The 14,179-nt window shown below is 43.4% G+C and overlaps 1 protein-coding gene across 2 annotated transcripts in view; it reads left to right on the top strand.

The window, feature by feature from the left end:
* Nucleotides 1-13,335, top strand: part of LOC102927647 (carboxylesterase 1D) — a 30,992-nt gene extending 17,657 nt beyond the window's left edge. For both annotated transcript variants that reach the window (XM_006984054.4, XM_042277307.2), the window contains exons 9-14: nt 571-711; nt 1,522-1,602; nt 2,741-2,888; nt 10,625-10,756; nt 12,039-12,111; nt 12,967-13,335. In XM_006984054.4, the coding sequence (XP_006984116.1) occupies nt 571-711; nt 1,522-1,602; nt 2,741-2,888; nt 10,625-10,756; nt 12,039-12,111; nt 12,967-13,150 (759 nt within the window). In that variant the 3' untranslated portion in view covers nt 13,151-13,335. The remainder of the gene's footprint in view (nt 1-570; nt 712-1,521; nt 1,603-2,740; nt 2,889-10,624; nt 10,757-12,038; nt 12,112-12,966) is intronic.
* The last annotated feature ends 844 nt before the right edge of the window (nt 13,336-14,179 follow it).

Genomic DNA, 14,179 nt, shown 5'->3' on the forward strand with positions numbered 1-14,179 from the left:
AGAAACCAAATAAATCTATATTCACCCGAACTAGGATCAGAAACATGTTAAGCCTTTCCCAAACAGTGCTTTGTTATAAATGAATTCAACTTTTAACTACTAATTTGTAAGAAAGGTGTGTTGCATAAGGTGTCATTAAAAATAAACTAACTCATAAAAGAAGAATGATAAAAAATTTTGTGAGCAGGGGCTCCCAGAAACTAAGTCCCAAATTCCCCTTGGAGAGTTCAATATTTTCAGCAATTTTACAGACTTATCTACAATAATTAACCCAAGTTAACACATAAATGGACATTTTAGATTCAATATATACTCTAAACTTTCAGACACATTTTTATACGGTATATATTTTACCTTGGATAAAAATTGGCCTCCTTGCTTTCTTACCATAATCATCTTGACATGCTGACTCCTTAGAGAGTCCCAGACTAAGTTCCTCTTAAGACACTGAGTTTCTATGACCATAGCCACGGTGGTCTGTATGCTGGCCAAGCCCTCAGACAGCCAGAGAGGACATGGATGTAGCAGGGCAGAATTAGTCAGTAGAGGCTACATTTCTGTCTTCCCTAGACCTATCCTTTCTTGCCCGCTACCATTGATGGAGTGTTCCTGCCAAAGACTCCAGAAGAGATCCTGGCTGAGAAGAGCTTCAACACTGTGCCCTACATGGTGGGCATCAACAAGCAGGAGTTTGGCTGGATCATTCCAATGGTGAGAACGTACAGACCTCTTAGATGCACTCCACAGAGGCTTAATCACCATCCTCCCTGCTCTGATCAAGGGTTGTGCACCCATATGACTGCATTCCAAAGAAGCTTCAAACTTTCCAAGTAAATTTGCATTGAGAGTCCCTGATGAAGCCCTTTGCAGTGCCAATTTACACCTCATGGGGCAGAGGAGGGATTAATATTTGGAAGCTTTCTAAAGAAACTACTCAAGAAGGCCTCAGGGCCTTGCCTGCTCACCATAAAGTTTTCCACTGGTAAGGCTGAGCTCTCTAAGCAGACATTTTAGGGCCCTGGTATCAGCCTGGGATATGACTTTCAATGCTAGAAGACATGCTGAAACCAGACCAGAGCTCTGAGTACAAACTTGGACAGGGTGAGCATATTCCAGAGTTCTTCAGCTCTCACACAGAAGGACTTCAGGGGGCATCACAGGGACACAGACATACAGACATAATGCTTGGTTTTGTTGCCCCTGTCCCATGAGTCTGGCAGTGTGTGGCCTATGTCCTCCGTCCCTGAGCCCTTGGCATCTATATTATCATGGCCTGAATGTTCCCTCCCTGCCTAAAGGAACACTATGGCCTTGATGTAATCGATACCTTTAAGTGTCCTCTCTGTGTTACTTGTATTCATTCATATATGTCTATTGTTTTTATTTCTCAAAAACTTAAACTCCCATGCCTGTCAAGGCCCCCCCCAAACTCTACCTTATTCCACTTTGGTTTTTTTAGTTGACCTTTTTTGCTTTTGTTACTTTTCCATGGCTCACAACGCTTAATCATCTGTTTAACAGCTTATGGGCTATCCACTCTCCGAAGGCAAACTGGACCAGAAGACAGCCAATTCCCTCTTATGGAAGTCCTACCCAATGCTTGTAAGACTCTAGGGAATCATGGGAACTGGTTGAGAAAGAAAGAAGGTTGGTGGCTTTCTCTAATCACAGACCAATTCGATGGTGGAAACCTGAGTTTAAGCTCCCAAGTTTTCTTTCTTTTTTTTTTCCCCCACTTTACCATCTCAGTGTGTTGGACCCATACTTATGATCCCCCCATCAAAATCTCATTGAGTTCAGGATAAGTTTTAGAGAAAAAGGCTTATTTTTAAAGCTAGCAAAACCAAGACCATGGAGGCCATGGTGGGGAGAGGGGAAAGACCAGTGCATCTAGGGACTGGAGGCACAAGGCTTCCTTATGGAGTTATTCAGATGCCAATCAGATAGGTGGACAACAGATTAGTTACAATTTTTTGATTTTTAGGGCCAGATATGGTGCCTTTATTCCCAGCCCTCAAGAGGCAGAGGCAGGCAGATCTCTGAATTCAAGACCAGCCTAATCTACAAAGCAAGTTTCAGGACAGCCAGGGCTGTTACACAGAGAAACCTCATCTTGAAAAACCAAAACCATAAAAACAATTTTTTGAGTTTGTTTTTTTATGACACACAGACTGCTGTTATTTATAGGTTAATAGATATGATTGGCTCTGTAAATTTGAAGGAAAATCACTAACTCGCAAATCATCTGACCCTTATCTTTTATTCATTCCATGTTTTCAAGAAATATTAAGCCCGAACTTCATTATGAGGATGTAAATGGTGTCTTTTCCTCAGAGAACAGGGAAAAATAGCAAAAAAATACTTTTTTCAGAGGACCAGGGGTGAGATAAAGAAGCCACCTTCTTCTGTAGGGACAGCTGAAGAGACCATCCACTGGAGGACAGTTTTTAATCTATGAGGTCTTTTATGCATGTGGGTCTCTTCCATCAAAGCAAATGGAATAATACATGGCTGGGATATCTGAACTCAAATAGTGGTTAATTAAAATCAATTGAAAGATAATCAAAATTTTTTTTAAAAAGAGAAAGTGAATCCAGAGAGTTTCTTCCAGTCTCCCATGGGCAACAGCGGGAGTGCTCTGTGAGCCCCGAAGTGGTTTAGAATCAGTGACGCCTCCTTAACTGACTGCAGGAGCCCCATGCTTCACCCAGTCAGGTGGTCACCTTCTGATCCATTGCAGAAAATCTCTGAGAATATGATTCCAGTGGCCACCGAGAAGTACTTGGGAGGGACAGATGACCCTGCCAAAAAGAAAGACCTATTCCTGGACTTGATTGCAGATGTGATATTTGGCGTCCCATCGGTGATGGTGTCTCGTGGCCACAGAGGTGAGTTTCAGGTGTTGGATGGGAGATGGTCACAAGTTTACCTGCTGGGCCTCTGGCCTGCCCACCTCTTAGTATGGATAGATATGAAATCTGTTGATGTTAGGCCTCAAAAGTTGATTCCATATAGCTTGTAATGCTGTTTTGCTTTTTCTGCTATTAAAGATCTATGAGGAAAGGGTCTACATTCAGTTTAATTTAGGAAATAAGCCCAGAAATCACCATTCAGAGTAAAGAGAGTGATGCAGAGACAAGACAGACCCCAATCTGGAGAGCTTCCTGGCATGTGTCCATCTTAGCTGCAACTGGAAAGCTCTAGGGAATAGGGAGCATCTTGGGGCTTCCTTTTCTGAAACGCAAGGGAGCTGTGCATTAACCCACCAGGAGCCACATCTCATTGATTGGATGCGTCTCTAAAAGGTTGTTGGTTTTGTGGTACCTTTATCTACTGCAAGCATGAACAGAGCTGTGTCTAAAAACCAGAAGGGGGCAAAGGGCAAGAGCTAACGGTGCTGCATGTGGCTGTCAGGCTAGCCTGTCTCGGAACATGGGCTGTAATGAAGTAACTGTCTCAGTGCCGTAACAGAGAGCCTGAAATACACCACCTAAGAAACAAATGTCCTTTTTTGCCTAGAGTCTCAGTCTGTGGTGTCAGGAGTGTACAGGGGAGCATATCACACCATAGGGACAAGGAAGCAATAAAACCATGTAGAGTGGAAACAGAAATGGTCAGGGTATATAATAGCCATCAGGTCCTTGTCACCTGTATCCTACTTCCAAAAAAAAAACGGGCTCTACTTTCCATAATTCTACTACCTCTCAGGGGTGTATTAGAATTTTGGAATTGTCAATTGATTAAGTCATTCATTAGATCAGAGCCTTCATGATGTAACTGTTTCTGTAAATGACCTCACAGATGTGCTCAGAGATGTCCATTATAAATCTTCTAGGCATATCTTAGTCTAACCAAGCTAACAGGTGAGATTAACCATTAAAAGGCACCGATAGCTTCTGTTGCAGATGCTCCTCTTGCTGATGTTATGGTAAGGGGGCCTAGAACGCTGCTATTGGTAGAGGGGCCATTGGGAGATCTTTAATGGTTGACAAGATCAGAATAACTGCTAAGGACCAACAAGGCCACGTAAAGAGGCAAGACTTAGTAGTGGGCATGGTGCCCAGGTGCCGTGGTGCCCAGGTGCCATGACGACGTGCTGACGTAGGTCACAGGACAGAGTTGGCGCTCTCCTTCCACCTTTGCCTGGGTTCTGGAGACTGACTCGGGTCACCAGGTGCGTGCAGCAAGCACCTCGCCCTTCGGAGCCGCCCTGACAGCCCCTCTCTGACTTTTTAATGTAGGCACTTAGAACTAGAGAACTTTTCTCTTAGGACTTGTCTTCATTTTATCCAGTAGGCGTTGGTATATTGTGGTCCCATTCTATTCAGTTCTAGGAAATTTTTAATTCTTCCCGGAGGTCTCTAACAATCCGTTCATCACTAAGTAGAGTGCCGCTTAATCTCTATGAGTTTGTGCATTCTCCATAGTTTTTCTTACTGTTGACTCCTAGATTTTATTCTATTGTTAGAAAAATAAAATGAGTTGTTTCAACTATCTGATATTTATGGATAGTTGATTTGCATCCAAATCTGTAAACTATTTAATAAAAATTTCACAAACTGCCAAGAATTTTTTTTTTTCTGAAGTGTTTGGGTGGAATGTCTCTGAGTGTCTCGTTGATCTATTTCTGATTTCATTTGACTATTGGTTAAATTATTAAGGTGATTCCACATAGTTAAAAGGGAGGTTTATTTTGTGGGGTAACTTACAAGTGAAGGGATAGGTCGCAGGGTCTGGGAAAGGTGTAGCACAGACAAGTGGTGTTCTCTGGAGAGCTCTGCTCGGTCTACCTCCAGGGTCTAGGAACCAAGAGAGCCAGTGCATCCGGATCTCAGGTCTTCAGGGTCCTCTCTTGGCCCCACCTTGTAGGTGTGACAGTTACCTAAACCTCAATGGGGGTTGGAACTTCCAGATCAAAGCTGGAATGGCTAACCACTACATTTGACTCTGTGTCTCTGTCTTATATTCCTTTGTCCAGATGTCCTGTCCATGGGTGAGAGTGGGGTACTGAAGTTACCTACTGGGTTGAGATTACTATGTAGCTTATATTTAATAGAATTTGTTTTAGGAATTGGGTGTGCTTGTTTGGGGCACAAATGTTTAGAACTGAAATGTCCTCCTCATAGACTGTCCCCTGATCAGTATGAAGTGTTCCTCTTTGTCTCTTCTGACTCACTTCGGTTTGAAGTCTATTTTGTCAAAGATCAGAACAGCTACATCTTTTGTTTTTCTGGTACCAGTCACTTAAAACATTTTTCTCCCCACTCTTTCACCCTGAAGTGGTGTCTATCTTGATAGGTGGTATATTTTCCTGGAGGCAGCAAGAAGATGGGTCTTATTTTCTTATACCATCTGCTAGTGCATGTCTTTTTGTTTGGATAATAAGAAGCACTAATGTTATTATTCAAAGGTGTGTATTAATGCCTCTCACTGCTGTATCTGTGGTGGTGTTTTGTTCCACATTTGCTGACTATGATACTATTACTTTGTTCCAGTCACCTCTTCAATGTGTTTATCCTACTTTTCAGTCTTAAGGACTCCTTCAAGTATTCTTTGCAGTAGTTCAGTGTTCATTGATTCCTTTAGCCTGCTGTTATAATGGAAAAGTTTTGGTTCCCCTTTAACAGATGTTTGTTGAATTTTCAGCTGTGGTCTTTCAGAACTGGACAAGCATCTTTCCAAGCCATTTTGGATTGAAAGGATTCTGTTAATTAATCAGCTATATGACCACCTGGCCTGCCTTTATATGTGACCTAGCCCTTGCATCTTCCAATACCCTTTCTTTGTTTTTTATATTTTTCAGTGTTTTAACTATAATATGACATGGAGAGTTACTTTTCTAATACCCTCTATTTGGTGTTCCCTAGGACTCTTGTACAGGGACAGGTATCTCTTTCTCTAGATTTGGAATATTTTCTTCTATATTTTTATTGAAAATATTTTCTGTGCTTTGTGCATGAAAATCCTCTTCTTTTATGCTCATAATTCACAGATCTTATTTTCTCCTGAAGAACCAAAACTCTCAGGGTCTCCATCTATCCATGCCCCAGGTCTGTTCACTGGGTTTTTGAAAATTGATCATTGATCCTAAGTGCTCTGATTCCTCTAGCTCATCTTCAAGCCTTAATACTTTTTCCTCCTCATGATCTGGTCTATTAATGAGGCTTCCCACTGCACTCTAACTTGGTGCACTGAGTTGTCATTTCCAGGGTCACATCAGCCTTGCTATTGAAGACCCCGATACCTAGCACTTGTGTCTCCATTTGGATTCAGTAGCCATGGGCTGAGACTGGTTGGAGAAAGGTGCAGCTTACAAATTATGTAAAGGATACTATTATTAACTAGTGAAATAAAGAAAGAACGCTGAATGGGAAAGGGAGTGAAACAGATGGGAGTATACAAGAGAGAAATATAGGAGCGGGGAGACTATCCTGGATATGGATGTGAAGGGTAGAGGGTTTGGGCAGGTATAGAAAGCTGAGAGACAGTCATGAAGAACTATTCTGGTGAGACAGATGGTCCAACATAGTGCTTAACAGTGAAGGTAAAAAATGGCAAGTAATTACTTGAAAGAACAATTAATTATGAAGAGAAACTACACCTTTTGAAATGTTATAAAAATAAAATAAAACAAAGCAAACCAATAACAAAATCTCAGGTAATGGAATTATATCTAAAACAAAAGAACATACACTCTGCACGTGCAATACATGCGCGTGCACACACGTGCGCTCGCGCACACACACACACACACACACACACTCATGCACACATAACCTGAAGACTGGTCCAACTTTCTCCCTCAGTGGGGGTTGGGGAAAATCTTCCCACTACTAAGAATATTCCTTATATCAGCTTTCTCAGGTAGCACAGAAACGTGCTAGGCTTCGAAGGTCAGTGTAATCAAGCTGTGCATCCTTAGTGTGCTGACAGAGCACTGAGGTCTACAGCTCTGTGCTCCCTTATAACTCAACCCTGGTCCAGGCTACCTCCACCTCACAGAGCCTAGGCTGCTCCACTGACTCACCCCTGAGCCGGTCTATGTGACAGTGCCATGTGTTCCCCATGCCTTCTTCAGCCTGAGCCTGAGTCTTCTTTTGAGAAATGTCTACTGGGATCTCTTGCCCCTTTCTCATTTTGTCTTGTTGATTATTTATTTATCACTATAGAGTTGTTTGAGCTCCTGATACACATTCTTAACAGTTTTATATTTTTTTCTACATGTGTTTGTGTCAGTGTGCACATGCCATGGCATGCGTGTGGAGGTCAGAGGACAACTTGTGGGAGTGGGTGCTCCCTTCTCACCATATGGCCTCTAGGGATTGAATACAGACTATTGGGTTTTACTGCAAACAGCTTTACCTGCCGAGCCGTCTTGTCAGCCCTTCTGCATATATCTAAATAGACACTGTCACATGTACAGATTACAAACATTTTCCCAGCCCATGGATTGTCTCTGTGCATTGCTCATGGTTCTCCTTGGTGTGAAAAACTCTTCAGTTTGCTAACATCCCATTTGTTTTCACCTGTGCTGCTTACAGTATTAGAGTCTAGACCAAAGTTGCATGCATCTTTCCTTTATGATCTGGTCTTGCATTTGCTTTCACTCAATTTTAGTTTTTAAATTTTATTAGATTTTGAAATTGCATATATAAGTACTGTATTTGCATCATTTCCTCCTTCCCCTCCTTCCCTCCAATTCCTCGCTTGCCCCCAACCCTGACTCCTCTGGATAGTCAGATCACAGTTCTTGCAGAGACTATAAACTTAGGAGGTTGGGATTCCTTAGCCCTTGAGACTGGCTAGTGTTACAGGTTCTGACCCTTGTCACTAAAGACTTGACAGTGACCTGGAATGCTCTTCCCTGGTCCCTGATCCCTTTCATGTCATCTGGGCTCTCACTATTGCTAATCCTGAAAACAGTCTTCCCACCCTGACTGTTCTCAGGCCGTGGAGCTGTGTCCACTGCTGCTGCTCAGCTCTCTGCTGCCGCTGCTCTCCCGCATCTGCCATTGGCTCCTCCTCGCCATCTAGGCTGCTCCCTTCTTAGCTCAGCCCACATTGCTGAAGTCAGCACAGACTGGAGAGCTCTTGTTATACCCAATGTTTCAAGGCCAGGCCACACTGGGAAGTGTCTCCCACTGGCTACAGTCTTCGGCATGCTGTCTCTCCCTTCAAGGCCTCTATTATTTGTTTTGCCCGGCTAATAGCTCTGATGTATCTACGTTTACCATTGTTGTGTGCTGTGAATGACTTAGCTCTATCATCAATGTTATAAATATATCTCTTTTCATGCTTGTTTTTCCCCAGGTAAGTTCTCACTCTGTAGCCCAGACTATTCTAGAACTTACTATGTAGAAAAACCTGGCCTCAAATTTACAGCAATCCTCCTGCCTCAGCCTGCTAAGTACTAGGATGACAGGTGTGAGCTACCAGGTCCAGAATCTCATACTATTTGAGCTCAACTTTCTGGATTGCTAGAACTGCAGCTGCCATTTCTCTCTGTTTTTTTTTATTTGTATATAATATCTATTTCCAATCATTTGTTTCTAATCTATGTACTTCTTTAAAGGTAGTGGGGTTTGTGGGAGCATATACTTGGGCTGTTTAAAAATGCATTCAGTCTGCCTCTTGTGTTTCAGAAGTTAACATTTGAGAGGGATGCTATTTTGGAGTTGTGCTCTGGTTGTTTTGTGAATGTTTTCCTCCTCTCTTGGTGCCTCCTTTGTGGCTTTCTGCTGTTATGTAAGAGCGTATCTTAATCTTTTTTGTATTTATGTTGTATTTCTACTAAATGTTTTTGTTTCCTATCTACCTTCAGGCTTACATGTAACCTCTTCTACTTCCACCAGTCTATATTAAGTTAGCAATGGTGTAACTTTGATTCTGGGTAAGACCTCCACATCTCTGCTCCTCAAAACACATATTTACACACACACACACACACACACACACACACACACACACACACACACACACAAGCACACACACATACACACACGCACACATGCTGGGGTCACTTTCCTCCAGCACACTGCCTGTATCACCTGCTCTCGCAGACCCTGGAATTTCCTGTAAGACATTGGATGTAGGTTTGGCACCTCCTTGATTGTGAAGCTCTCATCTCTGATGTTCCTGGGGTTTCCTTTCTTTCACTGTTAATGCTGTGATTGTTTTGTGTCTTGGCTAAAATCAGCTGGAGGCTGCTGTGCTTCCTGACCTAATGCTGGGAACCTATCCCAGAAGGGGGCATTTTCAGTCGCAATCTCTGGAAATAAACCCTCTGTCCTCCTTCCGTTTGCTTCCCTCTGCAAGTCATCTTATTCAAAGGTCTAGCCTGGAGACATTGTCTTTGCTTTTCTCAAAGTTCCAGCTCAGAGTAATTTTTATAAAATTCTGTGTGAATGGGTTCTTTCATTTACCAAAGTTCTGCAAAGCTGAGGTCTGAGTATGGCTAAAATGACTGCGTGACAGAGACGCTCCTACTTGATCCCTGCTTCTTAGATGGTAGGATCACAGGGCTGCCTCTGTGGTTGCAGAGATGAACTGGACAGAGGAAATTGGACAGATTATTCTTCATCCTATGGTGGAATGACATAAATCATGTAAATCCTTTGCGGGGACTCGGTAGGCAAAACATTTGTTGCACAATGCCCACAACCTGAGTTTGAAACCTAGAACTCCCATTAGGGCAAATGGGGAGCACTGACTCCAGGAAATCATTCACTGTCCATCACACACAAAGTGGCTCCTGTACACCACATACACCCAATCATACACATACACTCAATAATATAAATAATGTTTTAACTTGTGAATCAGTAACTCAGAATGTGAGGCAATGATAGTAGTGTATGAAATGCACATACAATTATCACAAATATGTGTACATACAAAGTATTATGCTGTAATACAGAAGAAACTTTCTTACAGTTAAGCATTTTTTCATGTCTTTATTTTTTAAATTTCTTACTATACACCTAGGGGCAAGGCTGTGAAATCTCCCCACTTCACAGCTATGGGGCCTGGCACTTTTGCCTCTGAGTTACTCTGCTATAGGGACTATCTCTCCCTCCCCCTTGTGAGTGCTGCACAGTGCTGAGTTCCCAAGGCTGGGGCCATGGAAGGGGATGGTCCATGACAAGCAATAGTTGGCAGCTACAATGTTCTATCAGCAAGAGAACCGGCATCTTGGCACATGGACAGGACATCCTGGTGGCAAGAGAGAAGCAGAGGAGAGGAGGGGTCAGGAGACAATTTCTCTCTCTCTCTCTCTCTCTCTCTCTCTCTCTCTCTCTCTCTCTCTCTCCTCATCTCTCTCTGGAGCCATCTTAAAAGCTTAACACTCCCTGAGCAAGGAAGAAGCAGGGTATGAAACACCAACTCTAGACTTTGTGGTTCCTTGAAACAAAAGAGATCCTTGTTCCATTTCTACATGTATTTGTGTTTTTTACAGCCTTACTTCCAAATTGGCTGCTTGTATAGCCCTGATCAAGTCCTTCCCTGAAACTGTGTTTCTTCCCTGTACAGGTAAACAGGGAGCTCAGTGCAACTTGAAGCCTTGGTATCACACAGGTGTATAGTGGACAATGTGAACTCTACATGACTCTACATATCTCCACAGATGCCGGGGCTCGCACCTACATGTATGAATTTGAGTATCGCCCAAGCTTTGTATCAAACATGAGACCCAAGGCAGTGATAGGAGATCACGGCGATGAAATCTTCTCAGTACTTGGATCTCCGTTCTTAAAAGGTAATGTATCTTTGCTGCCTGTGGCCTTGGTATTCAAAGGCCTGGATTTGGGCCCTGGCTTGATAGCCTTGTGCAAGTTTCTCCTCTTCTCGTTAGTTTGCTTTCCTGCCGCTCCGTAATAGGGTTGAACTACATTGGGAGTCAGTCCTGAGCTTTCACACATGTGAAGGAGGCTGTGTTCATGTGTCCCCAGCCATAGTCACTCTGAGAAACCTGTAAAACCAGTAAGAGAAATGGCAGCTCAGCCATGCCTCGACTTTGGGGCAAGGTGCCACTGATTGATTTTCCTCCCAAAAGAGCATGCTGGGATAAAAGTGAGGGACAAGTTAATTTTTAACCCTGAACAAGATCTGTCATGTTTACACATCTGTCTAGCTATATATCTGGGTCTTATTTGCCTATTTTTTATAATGTGGTATTTAAGGGAAGCTTTCACAGAGGTCTTCAATACATTGCTTCTTAGCAATTTCCGTAGCTAGCCATCTAACACATGTGCTGGGGGATGTCTTTCTGTACGCTGTGAATATATGTTGTTCCCATTGGTTAGTAAATAAGCTGCTTCGGCCTATGGCAAGGCAGCTTAGAGGGAGAGGGGAAATCTAAAGAGAGAGACAGAAAAGTCACAGTCTAGAGAGACGCCAGCCACCACCGAAGGAGCAGCAAGATGCCAGCAGACTGGTAATGCCACAGCCACATGACAACTTACAGATTAATAAAAATGGATTAAATTATAAGAGCTAACTAGCAAGAAGCCTGCCATAGGCCATACAATTGGTAATTAATATTAAACATCTGAATGATTATTTTATAAGTGGCTGAGGAACCATGGGGCCAGGCAGGACCTGAGAAAACTTACAGCTACATACGTGTCTATCATGACATCAATGTCTCTGAGGCTCTCCCTGTTTGGTGATGTCTTAGGAACTTTGGAGAGAGACAGAGAGATTAAGAAAAGGCCCAAGAGCCAGGAATCCTACTAAGACTGCGGAAACTCACAGTTGTGGTGTTTGGATCAGGCATATGAGCATGGCAGACAAAGGAAGCCAATATATGGAAAGCTATTCCTAACTTGAAGTGTAGATTATTAGCCAGTATATTCTTAAAAGGCAGATTTTAACTAAATCAGGGTCAAGACTCTGAATTTCTAACATGCTCCCGAGATGATAATGATGAGCATCACTCCTGCTGTGCATCACTCCTGCTGTGCATCACTCCTGCTGTGCAGCTGCTAAACTGAAAAGCCCGAGGTGAGTAGCTGCAGCTTATTCATTCTCCCCCACAGATGGCGCTTCAGAAGAGGAGATCAACCTCAGCAAGATGGTGATGAAATTCTGGGCCAACTTTGCTCGAAATGGGTGAGGCTGGGGGCAAACATAGGATGGGTCTGGGGTGTGGTGTGATCATACCTATTGGGAAGGAGTGTTTTCTAATGATTGAGTGGTCAGTTTCCTGTCTGTGTGACTGTAGCACACTAACAATGACAGGTAGAGCATTCAGATGTGTAGCTGTGAGGGGGCTTCTAAGATAGTTCAGCATAAAGCAGGGGAGTGTGCATTTTGGCTCACGGATTCAGGGGGTTTGATTCTTGGTCCTACTTGCTCTGGTTGTTTGTCAGTATCAACATGGTGGGGTAATGTGGCGGTTAAATCCCTCCATCTCTCCATTTCACTGGCAGTCAGGCAGTAGAGAGGGAGGAAAAGACTAGGGTCCCGATACTCAGCAGGATCAACTTCCCACAACTAATCCTACCTTTTAGAGTTCCCACCTTGCCCCAGGAGTCCTTTCAGCTGATGATCAAACCCAAAAGGGCTCAATCCCTGAGGCTCCAAGTCAAGCATTCAAATCTGCTGGTTGGTGTGGGTTCTGAAAGGCCTAGGAATTCCTTCCCCCAAGGCCTTGCGGCCTTTAGCTGGAGGGCCTCTCTTGGGCTGGTTGTGCTCATGGCCTAAATAGATCCTCCATTAGCCTTAACAGAACCGTTAGTTGAGCATCAGTCTTCAACACAAAAGGTTCGGAGGAGAGCTAAGAGCTAAATAATAGTAGGAACTTGCTAAACCTGCACAGGCTGTCCCGGGAGGTGGAGAACCGCACAGATGTGGAAGGAGGCTCCTTGGCGGAGATAAGCCAAGGCATCCTCACAAATCTCTGGGCATCATGAGGACAATGCAGTTGCTTTGGTGAATTTCTTTTTTGTTTAATTCTGTTCACAGGAACCCTAATGGGGGAGGGCTGCCCCATTGGCCAGAGTATGACCAGAAGGAAGGGTACATGAAGATTGGTGCCTCAACCCAGGCAGCCCAGAAGCTGAAAGACAAGGAAGTGGTTTTTTGGACTGAACTCAGGGCCAAGGAGGCAGCAGAGAGGACAACACACAGAGAGCATGTTGAGCTCTAACCAGGAGGCTCAGCAGGTTTGAGAGCCTGGAGCCAAGCCAAAGGTATGCCATAGAAGACTCTGCAGAGAAACAAGGCTTCTTATCTTGGAGGCTACACAATTGTATGGTATTTTGTACAAACACACTAAAAAGGATCCTTGTTGCTTCAATGTGTAAAAATAAAACATTGTTTTGGAAATCAAAATTGGATCAGTATCGATCCCGATTAGGTTCTTGTTGTTGATTTTGCTTGTTTCTTTGTTTGTTTTGGTGTGTGTGTGTGTGTGTGTGTGTGTGTGTGTGTGTGTGTGTGTACTTGACACAAACTAGAGTTTTCTGGGAAGACTTAGAAAATGCCTCCATTAGATTGCCTGTAGACAAGTTTGTAGAACTTTTCCTTCATTAATGATGGATGTAGGAGGACCCCGCCCACTGTGGGTGGAGTCATCCCTGGGCTGGTGGTCCTGGGTTATATAAGAAAGCAGGCTGAGCAAGCCATGGGAAGCAAGCCAGGAAGCAGCACTGTCTGTGGCCTCTGCTTCAGTTCCTGCTTCAGGGTTCCTACAGTGAATTCCTGCCTTCACTGTCCTCAATGAACTGTGACTCAGGATATGTAAGCCATAAAACCTTTTCCTCTTCAAGTTATTTTTGGTCATGGTCTTTATCACACCAACAGAAGCCTAATCAATACAATGTCTTTGGCTCAAGATTAATCTGTGTGCCTCAGAGAAGGATAGATGAAGAGAAAAGAACCATCAAAAAAAGACATCTCTGCAGGAGATGGCTGGAGAAATGATTAGCTTGAAAACTAAAGGAATACAAATATGGAGGACACATGGAATTTTATGTTAAATTTTCTGTGGGAGACATGAGCAAGCATCTACTCGTCCAAGAGAGAACATGAACAAAAAAAAAGAGAAATGATTCTACCGAGCCCACCTTGACTAACCAGTGAGTGTATTTGGCTCATTGACAGGAGCATGGGTGAGGGTCACTAACAGGGTTACTTAGGAAGCAATTGTGTCACCAAAATGCCTTCCCAGTCGTGG

The sequence above is a fragment of the Peromyscus maniculatus genome, chromosome 5 (genome assembly GCF_049852395.1).
Source record: "Peromyscus maniculatus bairdii isolate BWxNUB_F1_BW_parent chromosome 5, HU_Pman_BW_mat_3.1, whole genome shotgun sequence".
Taxonomy (NCBI): domain Eukaryota; kingdom Metazoa; phylum Chordata; class Mammalia; order Rodentia; family Cricetidae; genus Peromyscus; species Peromyscus maniculatus.